The sequence below is a fragment of the Nasonia vitripennis genome, chromosome 5, assembly GCF_009193385.2.
Source record: "Nasonia vitripennis strain AsymCx chromosome 5, Nvit_psr_1.1, whole genome shotgun sequence".
NCBI classification, from domain to species: domain Eukaryota; kingdom Metazoa; phylum Arthropoda; class Insecta; order Hymenoptera; family Pteromalidae; genus Nasonia; species Nasonia vitripennis.
This window is the reverse complement of record NC_045761.1, coordinates 14,003,373-14,025,893: the sequence shown is the minus strand read 5'-3', so window position 1 is coordinate 14,025,893 and position 22,521 is coordinate 14,003,373. Positions and strand designations below refer to the sequence as shown.

Genomic DNA, 22,521 nt, shown 5'->3' with positions numbered 1-22,521 from the left:
TGGTATTTTTTTTCACCCCCCAAGCGACATTATTTTTTGAGATATTGAACCTTGAAATTTTGGATTTTAACGTGGGAAGCCTATACCGAGTCCGAATCTTGAGGACGTTTAGTTGAATTGCGAAGCGAGTTTTCTTAGAATATTTTTTTTAAAACTAGCTTATGATGTAAAATAGCAGTGCAAATCATGGAGAAAAAGTTGGATAGGGCAAGCGAGTTTTCATCCCATGCTATCAGTATATCTATATAGGTGCGCAGTGTTCCTCTCTCTTTGAGAGTTTTGAGAGTATTTTGCACTCTAAACAATTTATATCGCGCCATTCTAATGTTTGATACTATGAATTGTAAGGTTTTGACATTAGATAACACTGCATATCTTAAAAAAAGAATTTTATAATAAAAACCCTGATTGAGCACCACTGCCTTTTACTTGTCTTCTCTGAATACAATATATTATTTCCTTGGCATTGAACAAACAATCCCTAATTCCAACATTCTAATCATCCGATAACGAATTCAATATCGTTCGTTACTTACCAACTTCGATACCGGCGCGTTCTAGAGTTTGAGATATCGTTCCTATTCCGCGTACCGGATTATGAAATTCACGTGAACTCGGGATCAGATCATAACAGTTATAGGTATAGAGTGTTTTTAGCCGAGGCCAGTGACATTTCGCGACTGGCCGATATGTGCATTTCACCGTCACGTTATTAATGAGACGTGCTGATGTTTAAATTGACGTTAGGTGATTTTTCAAGCGGCTTCGATATTGCTCATATTTTAATGACAATTTGTTTTCCTCCTACAAGGCCTATTATTGATAGCAAAAATATCAGTTTTAAATTCTCATTTTTCGAATCATAATCACAACAAAAGTGTTTAAAAAAAGTATTAGATGTTATGACTCTTAGAATATATTTAGATCACAATATGTAATATATATTTTCGTAACGATTCGGATACAGAAAACGCAAGGTTTGTCTCATTTATGTTTGTTGGATGACTTCAAGTCGAAATTAAATACTCTTTGTATTTCAAGTGTTTAAAAAGAAGAGCATTATCATCGAAATAAAAGGACGTTGCGTCGCTATCGACGATTCAAGCTACTGTTTCGTATATCTTCAGGCTGTAAAAAATCAATTTATTTACAATTTTATCACTACTGCACACTAAATCATTGTGTTCATTACATTTTACTTCACTGATACTTTCTTCTTTGGTATTCGATAAGTTTTACATAAAATTTAATGAACACTATTTATATTTGAATCTAACAACTTATATTTATAAAGTTTACAGAATTACAATGTACACTACGATATACTTTCTCATTGCTAAATATCTATAAAGTTATATACAAAGTTAATTTAATAGTGCTGATGGCGCTTAATTTATTATACTGAGAGAGATGTAATTTTCCAGTTAGTTATAAATGTCAACGTTTCAGCATTTATTACTTTAAATCTTAGCCTAAATAAGTTTTCGCTTGTCGTAAATTATGTTTCACGTGTTTGCGTTAGGAGTCGTGGGTTCGTCTGCTTTCGATTCTAAAGAAAAGGGCGGAATTCGACAGTCAAAGGCATAACCATCTTCTCTTTCCATTCTAAATGTTCCCCTGCAAACGACAAGTGAATTTTATTCGCTGTATTTAGGAATATAATAAAGTTTGAAAAACAGTATCAACGCTCAACATACCACATGTGTCCACTAGGAGCCTGTAGACTAACATGACTGCTGTACTGGAAGGCTGGTAAGGTCTTTGAGAGCACTGGTTCTTGGCCCACAACACCCCGTCCTCTTACTGTTTCTAATGTGCCTGATAAGCTGAATATTCTCCAATGCCTTTCTCTTAATTGTACACTTAAATCGCCAAGATTCTCTAGCCTGATGCAGTAGCGCCACTGAAATAATTATGTTATTTTTATTGAAAACCAAATGGCCATAAGCTGACTCTCAAAAAATCAAACAGATTATTCACTCACCCAATATACTGATGTGGTCTGACTTTCCCTACAGCCCATATAAAATGGGATAACAGTGACTCTTATGTTTTCTGTCGTTTCTTTGTGAACATCTGATAGCTCTAGCCAAGGATGATTTTTCTTTTGCCATGCTCGTAGTGTTTCTTGAGCTGCAAACGGGGGGTCTCTGTCCGAATGGTAGGAGAGAAATTTATCAAACAACTCATGCTGTAAGGCTGGTTTTTCATTGGTGGTGTATGGTAAAATATCTTCATGTGCAACATAGTCTAGTCCTGGTATGGCATAAAGACTCCTACTGCTTTCATGGTTTCCAAGAAAGGTCACAGCTTCTGTTTGTGCCCTCTGAAACAATATATAGAATAATGGTGCATATCAATTTTCAATGTCTGGACTTTAACAGTAACAAGCCAGTAGCAGTTCTTATTTATCATAATCTTGATTGATGAATTTCATTCATAAGTAGAATAAATTATAGATAAGATAACTCGATAGGATGTATAAAGTCCAAGCTACTCACAATGTAAGGACAATCTCTCTGGTCAATTAAAACTTGATAAAAAGTGTGTGTTCGTCCTTTCACTTCTTTCCCAACTCCATTGAAGTTTCCATCTTCAGTGCTAAAAATAGAAACACATATTTGAATTTTGATAGCATATTGAACTGGAAAAAAAATCAATAGGCTACTTGACAGTTTAGCTGATGCAAACACTTAAAAATCAATAGAATAGCAAGTTGAATAATACATCCTTTCTTGCTCAAATATTTGATATAAGTAGCATGGCCGATCCAGACGTTTGACAAATGTTTAAAAAGCGTTTTCCAACTCACCCTTCGCGTCTGTTGGGCAAATCTCTGTCATAAACTCTAGCCAGCCATGGAAAAAGAATGACTCCCCTGTAGCCAAAGACCCTGTGCAATATCAGCTGTCCAGTTTCGTACTTGCCCTGCAGTTTCGGAGTCTCCAATTTTCCGACTTCTGCCAATCTGCAAGAAAGCCATTGACGAAACGTTGAACATCGTTTGATTCACGGCCGTCTCGTGACATTTGGCTATTGCGTTTTTCGAATAGCACTAGAACTAGTTCCGAGGTTATGTTTCGCCAATTTACGTAATAACAATAAACGATACCTTATGTACTTGGCGACTTGCACGCTGAAAATTTTGTTCGTCACGTCGAGCAGCGTCTTCCTCAGCCGGTTACCGAGAACGACGCGCGACAGTTCCATACTCGAGGGTATATAAATCCGGAGAGGAGTGAATGAAAAACCTCCGGCTAGTCACCAGCCATGTTTCGGCACTAGCGCAGGCCGCACTCCGCAGGGCGCAGGCCGCAGCGAGCGCATCAGTGACGTGAAGTCGGTCGCTGGTTTTGTATTCGGTGTAACATACGCCGAATACGGAATAGGGCGCCACCAATAGCACTAAAACCGCGGCTAACTCGCGACTCTCATACACTAGGCGCGACGCGCGAATTTCCAACGCACATTATAAAAACGTCGAAACCCGAAAACTCGGGAAGCCCTAGAAAAGCGTAGAATGCGGGATTATCACTCATCGCTCGAAGATAAAGAGGGCCATAAAGAGGGCCATAAAGAGGGTCATAAAATGCCACAAAAACCAAGACCCGAGACGACGGCCAAGGACGCCATCTGGCAGGATTAGGACGAGGCATTTTTTACCCGGCCTTGCCGCTTCCTACCACCACGGCCGTCAGCATCCCTCTCCAGCACCCGGATCTACCGGGAGGAGGGAACGGAGGCTACGTGCGGCAGAGAAGAGCACCCGAGCACCCCAGAGACAGATTGGTTCGAGCCGCGCTCCAGAGCACTTTGCAGTTTTTCTCTACCTTTTGAGACTAAATAAACGCAAACTTAGAGCTTGTTCTAAGTTGTGCCCACAGTTGAGATCCAAGCTACGCTATTTTCTCCTAACTAAAGCCTGCTAAGAGCGGCGCCTGTCCCAACATCTCCCGGGAGCAACGCCGATTCAAAAGGCGCGCGCTCCACGCTACCACCTTTCACCAACCGAACAAACCGGGCTATTACATCGGAATAAGCTATTCTTGCAGGCGGCTTGAAAAAAAGAACTAATTTTAAATGTCGCTCCCAGCTCGTACAGCATATAGGCGTTGCGCTTTCTAAAGATCTAAAATAGTTCAGAGCGAAGTGCAGTAGTTTAATAGATAGCATCCATAATTTTCAAACCACCGATGAAGACGAAAGCGGAAAGCCACGAGTGATAAAATGTCATGAATAGATAATCGGAAAAGAGAACGATATAGATAAAAATCAAAGTGTGCGATTATTTGCAGGAATTCAGTCTAGAATGTTTATCCACCTACAAATAGGTATGAGGAAAAATCTATCGACATTATGACTTATTGGATACAATAACTACTGCAGTACAAATGCAACGCGGTTTCAATTAATAACGCCGATCGAAAAAATCTACGTAATAGAAAAATAGACGCAGCGAGACAGAGACGGCGATATGCACTGAAAGCGCTAGTAAAATAGACAGCCAGATAACGCAAGAGAGAAAAGCACAGTGCCATACGACTGCGCCTATGTCACACACACACACACACATATGCTTTTGGGAAGGGAGGGGAGAGCAAACTGCGCGCGAGAAGACATACAGGCATACAGCACGCGTCGTCTACTGCTATATAGTACATATTGTGTCTGTATGCGTGTACATACCAGCGCAGCTTTATAGCGGACGGCTGAAGTCATCGGTCGGTCGGCTCGGCCCTCTCAAATTAGTGGTGCGAAAGATACTTATGTGACAGGTGCATCCACGACGGGCGCATGTGTCAGCTGTGTGTCGTGTGTCTTCGTCGTCCCGGGTTCGGCAACTCATCATCCTTTGACCCTTACTCGGCCATTCAGTTGCACCTTTGCTCATAGAGGCGAAGCATCGCGTACCTTTGTTGCCAGAGTTCGACGGAGTCACACGACACAACGAAGACTAGCAGCTTATATACTTACTTGGGCACCGCGTCCAGGATGCTGACTGTTCGCCGTGACCTCGCCGACCTTCGTTGAATACATATATATATATATATATACATATATATACATATATAAAAAATAAGTGAGAGAATTACAGGCTGCGTCGCTCGTGTTCGTGTAATAATAGCTGAAAGTTACCTCTATGACAAAGAGGGAAATGGCGAAAGACGATGGGGACGATCTTCTGCCTGACAAAGATGCTGCCAAGGGCTTCTACGCCAAGTACGAGCCCAAAGAGATCCTCGGCAGGTAACAACTATATGCACTCCGCGCCAAAATTCAGAGCCTTTGTTGCGCGCTCCTCCTTTGTTTATATGCGCTTTTATTGCTCCTGTTCGGAGATCGAAGCGAGACACGCGGGTGTGTTGATATTGTTCACTCTCGAGCGAACTCGAGCTAACCTCCAAATTATGTAATTTCGCTCGGTCGAAATTATGTCGAAAACATTTTGGTATAGAAGCGACGGCAATGTCTGTGCGAACGTTTCATAATAACGAGCACCAACAAGCTTTTTTTAGACTTGCTTAGCTCCTATCCTGATGATGCGATGAGATTTAGTGCGTATGGATCATCTTTATCACGCGTCGATGGCTCGCTTTTATCAAGGGGGCTGTATACTTGTGATTTGTGTCTCTCTGATGGCATACTTAGGTATAGCAAGCGATTTACACGCTGCACGGCAATGTTATCTCTGCTATTTTTATATGCATATACATACAATGTAGATAGTCATTACAGAATCCCATTTGAAAGCATGTAATTTGGTGCATCCAGAGTCGTTAAACTTCTGGTTTTTTTTGCGTATTTCGAGATTTTTCTTAATAATCATAGAATTTGATCCTTTCAAAATTTTTTTTTTAACGATCATTGCTTAATAAGATACATACGTCAAATGTAGGCACAGATTTTTATTGTATGATTTCAAGTTTATCTATATGAGGATGCAAAGTTTATTAAATTAATTTTGTACCAAAAAAAATAACAGTTTCAAAATAATTTCCTTTTTAAAATGAAACAAATAGCAAACCAGTTAAAAAAGAAAGGAATCCTATATAAGCAAAGAAACGGCATATAGGTGTTTAAATTGTAGAGTCAGCAAAAGCAACTCAATGTTTATATTACTTTTTATGCGCCTATAGTTATGACTAAAATTTTTTTCAAATTATTAATAACATAAAATGAAATTTTATACTTCAATACTTAACACAATACAACGAAGTAATATTTTTGTACAGGCAAGATTAAAAACTGCTGTGCTTTGTGTTTGATTGCATTCGAATACAATGAATTCTGGGAAGACAGTATTCTAAACCATTATGTTTTTCAGGGGGATCTCTTCTACTGTACGACGATGTATAGAAAAAGAAACTGGCATAGAGTATGCAGCAAAAATTATAGACATAAGCTGCGAGCCACATGATGGCATCGATTCTCATTCTATGAAGGATGCTACAATGCAAGAAGTTCAAATCTTACGTAGGGTAGCAGGCCATCCATACATCAGTAAGTTCTATCTGTATGATTTAAACTAGTTTTTCGTATTAAGTGAATAAGATTTTCTATTCAATAAGCTATCTATTGCCAACAGTTGAACTACATGATGTATTTGAATCTAACACATTTATCTTTTTGATATTTGAGTTATGTAAAAATGGAGAGCTGTTTGATTACTTGACATCTGTTGTTACACTCTCGGAAAAGAAGACTCGCTACATCATGAGGCAGGTCTTTGAGGGAGTACAACATGTTCACAATCAAGGAATCGTACATAGGGATTTAAAACCAGAAAATATTTTACTTGATGACAATCTTAATGTGAAAATCACAGATTTTGGTTTTGCTAGGTTTTTGAAACCAGGAGAAAAGCTTTTTGGTGAGTAAATAAAAGTTTTGATTCTTGTAAATGTATATTGATCAATTGTATATAACATGAATGTAAAACTTACACTATTTTTATTTTAGATCTTTGTGGTACTCCTGGTTATTTAGCACCTGAAGTTTTGAAGTGCAACATGTTCGAAAAATCAGATGGTTACAGTTTTGAAGTAGACGTGTATGTTAATTTTAAAAACTCTTTCATTTTAAATTCCTATATTCCCGATTTCATTAAATATTTTTTTAGATGGGCTTGTGGTGTTATCATGTTTACATTACTAGTTGGATGTCCACCTTTTTGGCATCGTAAACAGATGGTAATGCTTAGAAATATTATGGAAGGAAAATATTCGTTTACCTCTCCAGAATGGGCTGACATAACAGGTAAAATATAAAAAAAAAACTTATTCAATATTTTTAGTTTATGTCAATGGCTCCTATTTATATGATCAAATTTCAGTAGTGCATTAAGATCCGATTTCAAATTAAATTCTTATAATAAGCAAACTCATTATCATCAGTTTAATAAAATCCTACCTCAGCAGTTGCATAAGCTCCTGAATCTTGTTCTATTACATGAAAGTTCTTAAACAATTTAATTTCAAATTTTATTTATAGAATAAACTTTTATGATAGGATTATATGGATAAAAGCCGTCGATGTAAAATATGTCAGACATCCTTACATTATTTTATTTGTGTAGAAGCACCTAAGGATTTAATTAGTAAGTTGTTGGTTGTTGATCCAACAAAAAGAATTTCTATAAAAGAAGCATTAGAACATTCATTTTTCCATACAGTGGTGAGTATCACAAGTTTATTTTGACTTTTGTAAGTTTGCTTTAATGGGAGTATTAGGTGATTTGTAATAGTTATTATTATTTTTTTTTTAAATATTTATACAGTTTAGTTAAAGGTTTCTGTAGCAAGCATATTTTCTTATATATTAGATAGTAACACCCTATTTTATTAGATCAACTCTCCACTGGTATTTTTTATTCAAACAAATAAAAAAATATCCATTTATGTTACTGTCTAGTTTTTTCTAACGTTTGCTTCGTTACTCTTCGCTATTATTATTGTTGCAAAAATATAAATTTTGTTTAATATCAATAAAGTCATGCTATATATTTGCTATTTCATTCACTCACGCACCTATATAAAAGGTCGAAATGAATCTAATTTTAAATTACTTCAAACAGTTTAATAAAAACAAAGACTTTCGTAAACAGCATTTTTTAAGTATTAGCATAGTCATAAACATACAATGTCACTAAATAAATATCCATGGATCATGTAACGTTTAATATTACAGCTCTGGGATCAGGATATCGCTCCACTAAAGCGTTCACTGTCATCTAATTCACGACGACTCAGTCGAATATCTCAGTTAGCTTTGGTAACCTGCTACCCTTTTTATTTCATGAATATCTCGAGATGTTTTTATTTGTTTTATATCTTATTCAAAAGCATCAAAAGTATCTAACATAAATAACTCAGTATATAAGAGGAATAAACAGTATATTTTTAGACACATTAAAACTTATTAATGAATTAATTAAGTACGTTCATATTAATTTTTACAAGAATAACGAATCATTTATTAATATTGTGATATACAAAAATAAGGGATGCCTCGTAATTGAATAATTTCAAGCTTACATGATCTTCATCATGGTAGAGTTCGTATTAGTGTTTATATCACGTCTGAATATGTAATGGGTATTGTCTAAAGTATGTAGTTCTGTACTAACGCCATTATAGCATGCATTCCAAAAATTTAAAATTTTTAAGCATGGATGGAGGAAATACATCGATTATTACGATAATCTATTCATAAATATATTAATGTTTATTCTTCAATGCATTTTTCTTTTAGTTGTTTTTTTTTTCAAATGTTGTATAATGTAGCAAGTTTTGTGTGCTTTAATCTCTTAAGTGAATTATTGCAAACAAGGAGAGTTCAGACCCTTTGAGGTACAGATACAGCTAAAACTTTAGGAAATTTATTGAGATATAAGGCTATAACTTGGTAAACGGGGCTATGAAAAGAAACCTCAGAATATGATCTTCGTTTTTTGGATGAAAACATTGTTTCTCAAAGTTTTAGCTAAACCTGTGACCCAAAGGCTGTGGATTCTCCTTGTAAGTTTTATACTGACACTTGATACCATTTTACGTGCCAGAGACTGGGAAGTGTTATTTCTCGTCCGCTGCGCGGTCGGAAAAATGTCACTTTCTGACCGCTCCGGCACTTAAAATAACGTACGCATCTCGGCCGAAAATAAAGGATGCTCAATCGCATGTTTGCAATACACATGCGATCTGAGATATTCTTTATTTTCCCGGCCTAGGTACGTAATATACTATTTCTCAATCTACTAAAACTTTAAAAGTTTATTTCTATAAGTGGAAAAATAGATTATAATTTCATTCAACAGATGTTAAATACTAATAATATAATAGATGTTAAATAATTATCGTCACAGAATACAATAAGAGCATGAACTTTTAGCGTAACATTTAAATTTTAGGTTTATTACAAATTACAAACGAATTGTTACTAATATATTAGAAAGCACCAATATCTATTTAATTTAATACTGAAAATACGTCGAATGACAGTAAATTATGTAATGATTATTATTTTTTTATGACACTTAATTGTTTTAAAAATATGAAATCTAACATTATTAATATTCTGTTCAACTCTGTCTTACTAAATGGTAACATTAGTCTAATTTTTAATTCAATCCTAATAATGATATTTCTTAACAGGAGCTCAAAGCAAAATCTTTCAACGCAAGAAAAAGATTTCAACTGGCTATTCTGTGCGTTCGCGCCGTTATACGAATCAAGAGGTTACACTCGACTCCTGAGCCGCTCTCTGTACAAGTTGCTAGTACAGATCCATACAGAATTAAAGTTCTAAGAAAAGTACATACTAACTCATGATTATTTAATCAATTAACAATTATTATAAAATTGATTACTATCAAATGTTTCAGGTAATTGACGGATGTGCTTTCCGAGTCTATGGTCATTGGGTAAAGAAAGGAGAAGGCCAAAACCGAGCGGCCTTGTTTGAAAATACACCTAAGACAGATTTAAAACATCTTTACGTCAGTAATTTGAGTAGATAGCAGAATTAAACTCGATTATGTGATTTCTGTTCTGAAATCTTTCCTAATATTATTAGAACAATGCTTAGTTCTTATTTGACATAAAAACTCACTGATAAATAAAAATTACTTAGCAATAGCGCTTTGTCCGCATTGAAGATTGCAAAATGCAATACCACTATGAAAATAATTATTATCAAAATGAGCTATACAATTTGTACCCATAGTCAGGTGCGATTTAAACTTACTGCACTCAGTGCATTGATAACACCAAAAATATCATCGAGGCTAATTTATAAATTCTAAAATGTCATATATGTTTCGATATCAAGTTTAAAAACTAAACTTGATGAAATGAAGACTTGATGAAATAAGAATTAAATACTCCTGTGTGCCATTTGAAGGTACCATACATAATAGGTTTTTTTTCGTCACGTAAATGGTAAACGTTTTTTAAAGATAAAACGAATATTGTGCAACTATGTATATACATAACATGAATCGAATCAAGAAATCGTATTTAAAATTTTTAATACTTTTATGTATGCATTCAATTAAATCTTCAATTTAATATCAATTTGTTAAAACTATTTTTAATCGCAGGTCATAATTAAATAGACTTTTTGTAGATTCTATAAAATTGAATGCACTTGACAAGGAATTTATTAATGAATTTGCTATTGTGAATCATAAAGTGATTTTTTGTTATTATAGGCATAGTTCTACAACTGATCCATTTCGTTATTTATTGACTAGTTTAAAAATATTGTTTCCTCTACAAGCGAGTGTGATGCCTGTAAGAAATAATTAGGATATTTTATTTATAGCGTGTTTATAGTATTTTTGATTTCTCATTTACTGGATATATCCCAGTAAAATTTGTCTATTTTACGAGTGTATTTTTGAAATAACAACATATTTTTCAAAAGATCAGTTATATCGTAATTTTAAAAAATAAATACCGTAGTTAGTTAAATTTTCTAGTAAGCGGTTTGCTCTCTTTTATAACAAATCATTTTGAGTATGTTTATGGTGCTAACATTGTAAAATTGTATACTATAATAAGGAATGTGCAAATTTTTATGAATTATATTTACATCGTTTTTTGAGAAGCAAATATGTTATGAGTAAATCATTTTTATTGTGAATCAAAATAACTGTTATGAACTTGTTATTACACATTGTGTAATGTATATCATAATAAAGTATTTTTGAGATTTAAACATGCTTCATATTTTGACTGCAAAATGTCTAATTATTACTATAAATTTAAATAAAGCCGAGCACGGGAGTAAAATAAATTTTGGTGAATAGTGAATTTATATCACTCTGATGGTTTATAAGGCATCATTTTATTAGGTTGAAATTAAAAAAAAGGAAATTCGCAGTTTAAAATAAAAAGAATAGAGATTTCGTTGAAAATGTAAGCAGTAGGGACGTGTTCAGATCAGCTCGAATCCTAACGTCACTCGACGATGCTCTCCACCTTCGGCACTCCTCCCTCTTTCTCTTTCTCTCCAATATACAGGTACAAGCATACCTATATACATGAGGTTCACCTCGTATTTTTGGCGCGCGCGAGCCTGAACGTAAACAAGGAGTGAGACAGCGATAGTCGAACGAGAGGAGAAAGGAGAAGGGGGACTTGAGAAAAAGAGGAGAGCGAATGAGACTTGCACACACATGCAAGAGAGCAGAATGCCGAGTAAAAAGCGAGGAGAAAAAAGCTCTCAAGGACCGTGATAAACATCCGAAATCCGGAATGCAGTGCGTCTAAATAAACTAGTTGAATTTTTGAAAATAGAGCTCGCACTTACTGCAGATATTGTATACAACGCGCATTTTTTAATTAAACGCTCTATTCCAAGCGGACGCTAGGATCATGTTTTGTAATAATTTGGAAGCAAAAACTCGCGTATATACGATCCTCACGCCCCCGATTCTTTGTTTATATTTATCCGAATCGCCGAGATAAGAGTTCGAGAGAGTGAGAGAGAGAGAGAGAGAGGGAGAGAGAAAGACGGAGTTGGCAAAGTATACATATAAAGAGCGTATAGACACTGGCGGGGCGGCCAGCACATGCACGCAGTTTATAAAAAGAGACAGCGGCAGAACAGCTGCTGAGCCGGGGCGGGAGTGCGAGAGAGCGCGCGCTAGCCCGAGAAACCGCGTGAGCGCGAAAACGAGCGAGGGAAGGGAGGGGATTCCCCCTTCCGCAATGTCGCCATCCTCACGTGCGAGAGAGAAAGAGACGGACAGATGCGATGGTCTATAGTCGCGCGCGCGCATTCGATGCTTTGCGCGCGCATAACTCTCTCTCTCTCACTCTGCGAGCCGACCTACACACGTGTACTCCGATGCACATGTACGGCCTGCGGCACGAGCTATTCGCGCGTTGTACAGCTCGCCGTGAGCGAGAGAGAGAGAGAGAGAGAGAAAAGGAAAGGAGGGGAGCGACGTGGCAACGCTGCTCTCCGCGCTGCACGTATACAACACACACGCACACACCGACGGACTGCTCGCCGCGCGGCGGATCCATGTGACAGAGAGGGAACGTGACACAAAAGGTGGCAGGGCGGCCGCGGCTCGCTACGCTGGAGAGCAAGGGAGAAGTCGAGCTCTAGTGTGGCAGCGCGCGGAAAAAGCGAGCCGACTTTGAGCGGAGGCCCAGCCAGCCAGCCCAGGAGAGTAGCGCCGGAGTCACTCGAGAGACCTCTCACACAGCGCGTTGTCCGCCCTCGATCCGCGGGCTGCTGCTGCTACGCAGGCCGCCGCCACCGCTGCAGCCGACGACGGCCGAGCCGAAGTAAGTGCAGTCTCTCCTTTGTGCTCTATCTCTCTCTGCGCGCGCGGCTGGGCGTGTATGTCTGCTGTGTGCAGCTCTCGATACGGTACGGAATAGCCGTGCGGGATGCGCTATGTGGACGCCGCGAGAGGGAAAACCGGAGCAGCGTCGGTTCCTGGGCAGACCGCGCATAGCTACAGCGCATTCGCGAGAGCGAGAGAGAGCCGGGCGTTGTTGGCCCCCGCATACATACATACGTACATACGTGTTTTCCTCGCGCGTCGCGTCTTTCAGAGCGGGCGCGCGCGTCACGCGCACGCAGACTACGGGCGTTCTCACGGACGCAGAGCAGCTGAAGGTGTGGTGGAGGTAGATCTCTGCATGTGTGCACGTCGAGTCTGCGCGAGCGTGAGAGAGAGAGAGAGAGAGAGAGAGAGAGCTGAGACAGGCTGAGAGGCGAGAGCGGAGCGCAGCGCGCACATAGCCCAGGCGGGCACAGGCATCGCGCGGTAACCCCCTCCATCTGGCCTCTCCCTCTCGCTCCGTCTCCGTCGCTCCGCAGCGGCAGGTCCAGTTGTTGCGGCGTGCCGAGGCTCCGCCGGGGTGGGGAGGAGCACGCGAGCGCGCGCAAGTGTGTACGTGAACGCGCGCGCAAGCGGACGGACGGATCGGCCAGCAGCGAGTCAGCCAGAACGACACGACGGCGATGAGGAGGACGGGGCCGTCGCGGTAGCAGGAGCATACTTACACCTCGGTTCTTTCCGTACATTTGGCCTCTCTATAACTCTCTCTCTCTCTCTCCCTCTGTCTGGAGAAAGAGAGCCGCGGGTGACGGTGTGTGAACGTGCGACGGAGAGCTGCTCTGCTGCGCCCCGAGAGAAGAGAACAAGTGTCGCCGCTCCAAAAGTGTCCGGGTGTGTTGTTCGCGAGCGCGTGTGCGAGCAGCGCTTGTACGCGGGGCCAGCTATATATAACTCTAGACTCTAAAGCCGCGGAGGATAACGCTGCAGAGAGCGAGAGCGCGCAGTGGCTGCTCAAAGGTAAGGGAAGGGTGATCGCGGTCGATCCTTTGCGCCCGCGAGTCGTGCGGCTGTACGCCGACGTTGCTTGCGTAAGTGACTGCGTGTGTGTGTGTGTGTGTATGTGTGTGAGCGCGTTTCTGCGTCGGCTCTCGCGGTAACCTCGATTTCGCGAAAGATCTAACCTAGAAAAAAGAGGCGAACGACACTTGTATACGCGCCGCTCGCGGAAAGGAAGAGAGAGAGAGAGAGAAGCCGTGCGCGGCGTTTCGCATGCACATGTACGCTTACGCCTCCTCGCGATACGTAGGTATAGGTACGACGTTATAGCAGGTCGCGTGTAAAAAGGCTCTCCGTCGTGGCAAAATCCCTGCTTGTTTTTTCGCTCTGCCCCCTCCCTCCGACTCGCTCGCTCGCTTGCTCTCTCCGTCTCTCTGCTGGCTCTGCGAAGGAGAACGCGAGATAGAGCGAGGCGAGGCGAAGGAGGAAGAAGAGGTGTTTTGTACGTGCGCTGCCACATCGCTGTGCGTGTGTTTGTGTGTTGTGTGTGCGAGCGAGAAGACGCGAGAGAGCGAACGGCTGGCTCTCCGGAAAGTGCAGCAGCGCTGATGCTATAGGTGTAGAAAGAGCGAGACGAAGCGAGAACGCGTGCGGGTCTCTGTGTGCGTTTGCTGTTGGCGCGTTATACATTATACACATACGTGTGCGCTGTACGCTCGGCCTCACCGGGGCTCGATATCTCTCCTCTCTCTTACGACTCGCAGCGACGCGAGTGACTGTGCTTTTTCCCTTCTCTCTCTCTCGCTCGCTGCTCCGAAATGTTGATAAACAACGTCTCCGCTTCTCTCGCGCGTGTAATTTCGGAGTCGCCTTCTACGGCACCGCGGGCTGGGCTCCGTGCGCGCACAGCCTCGGCGTATACCGACGATAGCAGGAGCAGAGCGACAAAGGCAGCGGCGACGAGAAAATTCCGGCTCGATAAAGCCGTGCCGAGAAGCTCTCGCGTAGGTATAGCTGCAAAGCGCACTTGTCGAGCGGCGCGCGCGCGCGCACACGCCCAGCAGCTCGGGCGCCGCTGCGTCACATGGGTCCGCGCCATTGGTCGATAGAGCCTCGTGACGTAGCGGACCGGCCGTCTTGATTGGCCGGAGCTTCGCTGCCCGGACACGTGAGTCGTGTGTGCGGCCGTCGCCGACACGCTGCCTGCTCTCTCGCTCCGCGACATGTCCTATTATTCCCGTAGCGGCCCGAGCTGGGTCCAGCTTCGTGTACTCCTGGACGCGAGCTGAGTGTACGTGTAAGTACACATGATGTAGCTACACACCGCGCGCGTGCTAGGGCCGAAGCAGTGGGGGTAGCGGCGCCTGTTTCCGTCTATCTCTCTCGCTCGCCAAAATCCTACGTAGACCGGCTTGCGCGCGCGCTCGAGGATCGATCTCGGCGCCGCTGGCGTCTGCTTACTCGCTCTTTTTCGTGCGCCCATATAGTTGGCTTGTGCGATGCGACGCGCGTAGGTGCTCCCATTCCGTCTCTGCGTGTCCAGCGCATGCAACCGTACGGACTGTCAGGACAGTGCAGGGCCGAGAGGAAAGTGTGCACAATGTGATAATTCGCTACGCGCGGAACGGCGTGACAGTTGCGGAGTGCGCGCCTTTTTCGGGGCGGCTGCTTCCCTGTGTGCGCGTCGTCGTTCTAAGTACGCACGAGGGAGAGAGCAAAACGCCGGGCTGTGTTTGCGCTGTTTATGTCAGCGGCTATACATGTATACCGCTGCCGCGGAGAGCTTCCATTGACGCTGCTGCTGCTGCTGCATCCTTACACCGGCGCTCTTTGTTTACGTAAATGCGCTCTCATTGTTTGCTTCTTCTCCGTACTCGCTCGCTGCTCTCGGGAAATTATTTTTATCTCTTCGCTCGCAGCGATTGCTCTTGAAATTGCTTTTTTAACACCCGTCGCTGCGCAGATGTGTTTTCTCCTTGCGTAATCTCGCTCGGCGAGCCGAAAAGCTCATTAAAGCGCATTTCAAAGGTTCTGTCGATAATTAGAACTTTCACTTCTCGAGAGGAGACTGCATGGGCGCGCCTCCCCTGTTTTCGACTCGAAAATCCGCCGGGCATCAATGGCCACTGGCGTGCACGAGTACGATGGCCGTATTATGGGTACACGCTAGAACCGGTATGCGACGCGTGTTGCTATAACTATGCACGCGCGCGACGGAAAGTATAGCTGCTGCTGCCGGCAGCGGCGGCGGCGACCGTCCATTGTGCGCCGAGAGCCGCCCCGCAGACTTCCCGACTTGTGCAATTTCTTCCCCTTTTGCTTCGCACTTCTGCGCTATTTTCTCTTCCGCTGCATCCGAATAGACTTTGACTCCGTGATTTTTAGCGCTTCGCTCGCTTGCGTGGAAAGCACGGATTATGCTCGGCGAAAGCTCGGCAGTTCAAAGTGCTTTCGATCGTACGACCTCGTCCTCCTCTCTCTCTCTCTCTCTCTCTCTCTCTCTCTCTCTCTGAACAATCTCAACGTCGACTCCGCGTATTATGTTCCGTTGCGTCGAGCACCACCCTCTTATGATAAGTAGACCGCTCATCTCTCGCCTTTCTCGAAGCGGTCCTGGCGAAATCTCCCCGTCCAGCTTATCACACTTCCTCTCTTTGTCTCTATCGGCGACTTTCTGTTTACCTATACTCGCACAGCAGTGCCTGCATGCGCGGCTGTGTAATTTTCTCGCTTTTACCTCGAGTCTGTCGCAAGAGGTGCGCGCGCGGAATTGCTCGCTCCTCGCCGCCGCTTTGCAATATCGTACGTGCGTGCGTGTGGTTTGAGGCTCTCAAAGTCTCGCGTATACGCTTATTTCGCTTTTGAGACGCGAATGCGAAATGCAGCGTTGATTTGCCCACTGTCGTTTATTATCGACGATTCTTTCTCATGCCACCGTTTGTTCAGCCCGAATTCGGCTGCGCGCACCGTTTGTTTTCTTAATATCCGGCGTCGCCGCGTATTTTCTCTCTTGCGCGAGCTCAAGGCCTCGCGGATGTAGCTCCGGCGTGTAATTGTATGCGCAGCGGCGTAGGTGCAAGACAGATTTTGCTGTATTATTTTGGAGCAAAGCTCCGAAAGCTGATATGGACTCTAAAAATGCACGTGGAAAAATGAATTCGCCCGCACAGTACGAACTATCCATCAGCCTTTCAACTCTCGAGAAATCTCGACTGGGCAATTCGTAAAGCGACGTCGCGCGCGATACGTCATCTGTGTCAAGCGCTTCCAGGCGCGTCGGCTATATAATGCCCTTTTGTCGCGCCGAGCTGACCGCGGATCACTTGTGCTCTACGCCGAGGTGCGTAATCGCAAAAGCCACACAACGCGCGCTCCTCGGGTCTATAGCTCAAGACACTGCTCGATCGTCTTGCACGGCGGCGCACCTGTCGTTGCGCGCCTTTTCCTCCTAGAACATTACCGGCGCGTTGCCTAGCGCAAACGACCCAGGTATATACAGGTATACACCGAGAGCATGGAGTACCCCACCGGCAGCGCGCGCGTTACTAGCCCAACCCGAGAAAGAGGGGGGGGGGGGGGAGAGAGAGAGAGAGAGCGTCGCTCCGGTCTAGCGCGAGTGCATCCGCTCATCTCTCGTATCAACGACCCGCCACCGACTCTGCGACTCTGTGGTTTTCTCCCTCCCTCCTCTCTCTCCTTCCTTCTTTCGCGCTCGCCCTTTATCCAGGCTCTCCGCCGCGCCGTCGTCTTTGTGCGCTGACTCGACGTCCAGATGAAGATGGAGATCCTCACACCGCGTGTATAGCTTGACACGTGTCGTGGGTCCTCGCGAATCTTGTGAAACGCCGGCGTATAAAAAGCTCTGATAATCGCGCAAGGGCACGTCGTGTGCTCTCTTTTTACAGCCGCCGCCGCCGCCGCTGGAATAAGCGCATAAAGCAATCAACCGCTGTACTCTGCATTCGCTTTTTTAAGCGCTTTCTCTTCGTCGTTGCTTTTTCTCTCCCCGGCGCCTTCTTTTTTTGTATCATGTACGGTTTCGCAGTCGTCGGATAAAAAACGCCTCGTTCGAGCTGTCGTAACTATTAAACACGTGAGAGAGAGAGAGAGAGAGAGAGAGAGAGAGAGAGAGAGAAAGAGATTTTCGCGACGTCACTCGAATCGCCAATAAACGCATAGAATACGAGGCTTGATCGCTTGTAAAAAATACAACAACTTCACGAGAAACGTCTCTGATACCGAGAGTTATTACGGCTGCTACGCAAATCAGGGGAAGAGCGACATTTGTCGCTCAACTCTCTCCGGTAAGCGGGGAAATTGATGCCTTCCACTGCTGTCGATTCCCCGTATAGTTTCCCATATATATCCCTCGCTCGGGCCATCGTCGCCTCGCGCGCGGCTATCCATCCTCCGCACCACTCGTTCTCGCGCGCGTCTCTCGACGGCCACTATACGTTGCGCTATTCCGCAACTATATACGTATACCCCTCCGTCTCTTCGCTCCCCACCACGGGACTCGGTGCAGTCCCTGCGCGCCGCCGTTGTGCCGTTTTCGCCTCCACGTGGAACGTCGAGCTGCCCCCCCCCCCCAGCGGACACGCTCCTACAGACTCGTGCCCTTCGCGCTGCGCGATGTTGCTCCGGCGCGCACACGCGGAAAGCTACTCGCCCGCTTTTCCCCTCATCCGCTTTTGCCCAAGAGAGAGAGAGAGAGAGAGAGAGAGAGAGAGGGGCTTTTACGCGCGCGTTTCGCAGCTCGGCTCCCGCAACTTTTCATTGATTATTCCTCTTCTGTGTGCGCGTTTCGTCGCTTCGCGGCCATTTGCCCTTCTGCTCTATGGAGCTGTACAGCTCTCTTTCACGCGACTGCATGTCTGTCCGGGGCCTCTTTTCCGCCCTTTTCGCCGGCTTTTCCCACGGACCTTGATTAATCGCCGAGCCGCTGCGGCTCTTTTTTCCCGCAGCTCCGATTTTCCTCTCGTTGCGCCGACGCACACGACGTCGAATGAATCGAATCGACTATACTTAGAGGTGGCGCTGCTGCCGTTATTAGATCTGAACGAGGATAATTAGCGTATCGAATTTCATCACGTCCGGGCGCCTGAACAACAACGAGGACGCGTTCATTAGCCTCGTACGAGCATCCACACACACCCACACACACACACACACACACGCACACACACAGCGGCTATTCTTTCGGCCCCCGATGTCTGCTGCTGCTGCCACTACGTATAATACTCCGCTCGCCCTTTCTCCTCTCTCTCTTGCGCAGGTTCCATGTGTTGCTCCGCCTCGTACACTCGATTTTGTCGGGAGTGTCAGAGTCACGTTTCACGTCAGGCTATCTCGTTTAGCAGAAGATGCGAACTCTAGCCAGTCTCGCCGCTGCGAGAGAGAGAGAGAGAGAGAGAGAGAGAGAGAGAGAGAGAGAGAGAGAGAGAGAGAGAGAGAGGCTTTCATGATTTAAACGGTTTCCAGACTGAATTTCTTCTCTTCGCGGCATGAACTCCGGGACTGGAATCGATATTTCTCTCTGTCTATTGTTATTTATCGAGAGCGCACTTGTATCTGGTGTGCCGACTGTGTCAACTTCGAATAATCCAGTGCATGCATAGGAGGGATGCCAGATTGTTCTTCGATTTAAATGACTGAAATTCTAATCTCATAGGCCGATACGAGGCCATTTGAATTTTCCCCGTGCTATTCGTGTCACTGATTCTGTTACATATTTCCACGCGGCTCTCCTCCGCGACAGTATAGCGTAGCGTGCACCATGACTCGAGTGCTTTAAATTCAAGCCTGCTGCTCCTGTGCGCAGAGGGGTTGCAGTTGAGCGCGGGATCGATGATTTTTAATTTGCGATCGAGCGGATAATCGTGGCAAAGCCGGCGATATCCGCGCATTGTAGATTTAACTCTAGGCTATTAATTTACCTGCGTATTGGAGGATTAAGGTTTCTTTTAATGGACGAGGATAATCCTTTTCTCGATAGACTGGCTCTTGATCATTTGGATATTTTATATCCTCGAATGCTCTTGAAACGAAGTGAAAGGGTCTTATTGTCGCTTCGAAAGAAGCGTAAAGTTTGGTTACACTCTCTGAAACTCAAGGCTGGCAATTATGCGTATGGATAAACTTGTTTCTGATAGTTATGAATTATGCTATTGTGCAGAATGTCAATTGTTCCGAAGGATATCTATTGCTTGTTATCGTTTATAATACGAATTTCACAGAAAAATGTTATTGTTATTTTTTTAAAAATGCACATTGTTACTTGTTATTTTCCAAGCCGTTGTTAGGCATTTCCACGGATGTATTCAATTTGTACAATTTACTATAGTTGAAAATATTCGAGCCAATTGCACGTATCGAAATTCAATAACTGTCCAAAAACGAAATTTTATAGAAAAAAATAACAGAAAAAGTTTGATAGCCTTTGGCACTTTGGTAATTCCGGACAAAGCATATATTATCATATTATCAACAGCAAATTCGAAGGTCGTGCTATAGTTGTATCTCTCCGAATCTGCGAAGGCCGCGTCAGAGCGAACGAAGGTGTTGCCGCCTGTTCCTCCTTCTTTGCCTTTTCTCCGTGTCTTCCCGGCGTTATTTGATCGGAAGCATTTTAAGAGGAAAGGGGTTGAAAAGAGCGCGTGCGATCTCCCGATATGGATCCGCGATTGGCCCCCTAATGAGATACAACCGGCTCCTCGTGCAGAATAAGCTGCGGCTTGAGTCTTTTTCCTTTTCTTCCTTCCTATACAGCGATCTCCAACACCGCCGCGTGTATAGAGAGTAATTCTCGCTTCGAATAAATAGGAATAAATAGAAATGCGCGAAGAGTCGTGTTACGACGCGTTTTGAAAAAGAAAACAAAAAGAACACTTCAGCGATAGACATTTTAAATTTAGCGCGAGTCATTTATATCCTTATCGCCTCCTCTCGACTCGCGCTTTCCGTCTATACGTATGCGCGCGTTATCTTTCCGTGAGGTACGCGCATTCGCAACGCGCTCCAGTATCGTGAATTTCAAATGACGAGTCTTACGCGCGGTCCGCCTTTCTTCTCCTTTCGCTATTGGCGCAGCGCCGTCCTTTAATACGCCGATATCAGTATACGTGTGTGAACATTGATTTTGCATGCCTTGCGCGTTCGCTCGCTTGCTCTCCGGAGCCGAGCGAGAATTCTGGAGCGCGATATTTTTTCCTTTCGTGGAATTTTTAAATATAATAAATAATGCTCGTTGTTTACTCGCGGATGTTGTACGTTCGTTATGTAAATTGCGATTGAAACTTGACGAGGTATTTCGGGAAATCCAATTTAAATTTATACCGGTGCTTCCGAGATTTACTCGCATTTCATTTCAGTTTCATAATAATCTCGGCGGCATGCGAAATCAATGCCACATTCATTTATATTTCCAAGTATAAAAATGATGTATTTTCGATTGTAGACTTCGATTCGAAGAATTTTCGGGTCGCTGAATCGATCGAACGGTACACGCATATAAAATAATCAGATTGTGCGTTTAATGTATCGACCGATGCTGCAGAACGTAAACCGAAGCTTAAACATAGTGAAAAGAAACAATTGATACTAATAGACATATAATATTGTACGAGATGATTCTAACGTGTGTGGTGTTCCGTGCTGTTGACAGATCGCCAAGGGGGAGGAAGCCTGGGCGATAGGCGCGGCGGCGGTGGAGGAGGACGAGGCTGCGGAGGTGGCGGAGCTCATCGCCTGCGCTGGGGAAGCAGGTCTCTGCGCCCGAAGCACTCGACGGCGGCGTTCCCATCAGCGTCAGCGTCGGTGGCGGTAGCCAGCGGTCGGCCGCAGCCAGAGCTGCCGCTGCTGCTTCTTCGTCGTCGTCGTCGTCGTCGTGAGTCCTCACGGCTCGCCTCACGGGGTGGCGCAACCTTCGGCGGCGGCGGCGGCGACGACGACGAGGAGGAGGAGAAGTTGCTGCTGCTGCTGCTGCTGCCAGCGTTTGTTGTTGAGGAGGAGGAGCCTTGGGACGCGGCGGACAGTTCAGGATGAGCCTGGAGACGCTGCTCGAGGCCGCTCGCTACGTCGAGCAGCTCGAAAAGAAGAAGGCCAGGGCGGCGGCCGCTGCCCAAGCCGCCGCGGCGAACGCCGCTTCCGCGGCCGACCACTCGCACGGAGTCGCGCCGCATTCGAATCATCACAACTCGGCCGAGCCGCGTGGTGAGTTATCATTCTTCTTATCTCGAAACTATTATTATTATTATTATTATTATTATTATTATTATTATTATTATTATCTCGCTTGCTTTATCCCTTACTTTCACCTTGCGGATAAAACACTCGATAGATAATTTACAATGCGCGCAGTCTTTATATTCATCTTTATTTAATATATTTCGAGGGCAACAGCGCACAGGCGACGCTACACTTTTTTGAAAGCTAGCCATAAACGAGCCGAGTGCTAGCGCGGTCGTCACGCAGCGTCGTTTTCTCGATTTTCTCTCCGATCCATTGCCTGCTCTCTCGGCTCGTGATTCAGTTATGCAAGTCGCGCGCGCAAGTGACATATATCGGGTCGTAATGGCTTGCGCGCGCGGTTTATCGTTCTTTTACATGAAATCAAATTTATTGCCTAACTGTCTCGGAATTGCAGGAAAAACTCGATAGTTGCGCTGGCATTCGCGAAAAGTCGCATCCTCCTGCACGCTGAGCGGCAATAATTTTTCAATATT

The 22,521-nt window shown here is 44.2% G+C and overlaps 3 protein-coding genes across 10 annotated transcripts in view; 2 read left to right on the top strand and 1 right to left on the bottom strand.

Annotated features, from left to right (window-relative positions):
• Nucleotides 1–1,012: 1,012 nt before the first annotated feature.
• LOC100117524 (polymerase delta-interacting protein 2) lies at nucleotides 1,013–5,072 on the bottom strand. Of its 2 annotated transcripts, none has more exons than XM_031931790.1 (6): nucleotides 4,975–5,072; nucleotides 2,813–2,968; nucleotides 2,502–2,601; nucleotides 1,985–2,326; nucleotides 1,698–1,903; nucleotides 1,013–1,617 (listed from the first exon to the last, which is right to left on the bottom strand). In XM_031931790.1, exons 1-6 carry the CDS (start codon nucleotides 5,055–5,057, stop codon nucleotides 1,506–1,508), a joined length of 999 nt encoding a protein of 332 aa, XP_031787650.1. In that variant the 5' UTR covers nucleotides 5,058–5,072; the 3' UTR covers nucleotides 1,013–1,505. The 2 variants fall into 2 exon arrangements, with proteins under 2 accessions (XP_031787650.1, XP_001599719.2); XM_001599669.6 differs by lacking the exon at nucleotides 4,975–5,072 and adding an exon at nucleotides 3,113–3,347.
• LOC100117602 (phosphorylase b kinase gamma catalytic chain, skeletal muscle/heart isoform) lies at nucleotides 4,030–11,217 on the top strand. 5 transcript variants are annotated; one of them, XM_031931788.1, is made up of 10 exons: nucleotides 4,164–4,751; nucleotides 5,096–5,247; nucleotides 6,326–6,501; nucleotides 6,587–6,871; nucleotides 6,961–7,051; nucleotides 7,121–7,257; nucleotides 7,577–7,674; nucleotides 8,188–8,271; nucleotides 9,651–9,809; nucleotides 9,881–11,217. In XM_031931788.1, the coding sequence occupies exons 2-10, from the start codon at nucleotides 5,141–5,143 to the stop codon at nucleotides 10,013–10,015; spliced, it is 1,272 nt and encodes a 423-aa protein (XP_031787648.1). In that variant the 5' UTR covers nucleotides 4,164–4,751; nucleotides 5,096–5,140; the 3' UTR covers nucleotides 10,016–11,217. The 5 variants fall into 5 exon arrangements, with proteins under 5 accessions (XP_031787649.1, XP_031787648.1, XP_032456690.1 ...); XM_031931787.1 differs by having other exon boundaries at nucleotides 4,697–4,775; XM_032600799.1 differs by lacking the exon at nucleotides 8,188–8,271 and having other exon boundaries at nucleotides 4,692–4,775.
• A 1,282-nt stretch (nucleotides 11,218–12,499) lies between these two features.
• The window catches only part of LOC100680376 (protein bunched, class 2/F/G isoform), a 36,910-nt gene continuing 26,888 nt past the window's right edge, over nucleotides 12,500–22,521 (top strand). For 2 of the 3 annotated variants that reach the window (XM_008207766.4, XM_008207761.4), the window contains exons 1-2: nucleotides 13,368–13,819; nucleotides 21,462–22,009. In XM_008207766.4, coding sequence (XP_008205988.2) covers nucleotides 21,838–22,009 — 172 coding nt within the window. In that variant the 5' untranslated portion in view covers nucleotides 13,368–13,819; nucleotides 21,462–21,837. Of the gene's footprint in view, nucleotides 12,801–13,367; nucleotides 13,820–21,461; nucleotides 22,010–22,521 lie in introns of those variants that run through there. The other variant, XM_031931785.2, reaches the window with a different exon arrangement.

Bases quoted from the DNA above. Each gene is read 5' to 3' on its own strand.
- LOC100117602 (XM_031931788.1), top strand. From the start codon at position 5,141: ATGACAAAGAGGGAAATGGCGAAAGACGATGGGGACGATCTTCTGCCT. The intron at 6,502-6,586 runs GTAAGTTCTATC...TATTGCCAACAG, and splicing joins AGCAGGCCATCCATACATCA to TTGAACTACATGATGTATTT. The intron at 8,272-9,650 runs GTAACCTGCTAC...ATTTCTTAACAG, and splicing joins GAATATCTCAGTTAGCTTTG to GAGCTCAAAGCAAAATCTTT.
- LOC100117524 (XM_001599669.6), bottom strand. From the start codon at position 3,210: ATGGAACTGTCGCGCGTCGTTCTCGGTAACCGGCTGAGGAAGACGCTG. The intron at 2,327-2,501 runs GTGAGTAGCTTG...ATATTGTTTCAG, and splicing joins AGAGAGATTGTCCTTACATT to AGGGCACAAACAGAAGCTGT. The intron at 1,904-1,984 runs GTGAGTGAATAA...TAATTATTTCAG, and splicing joins AGACCACATCAGTATATTGG to TGGCGCTACTGCATCAGGCT.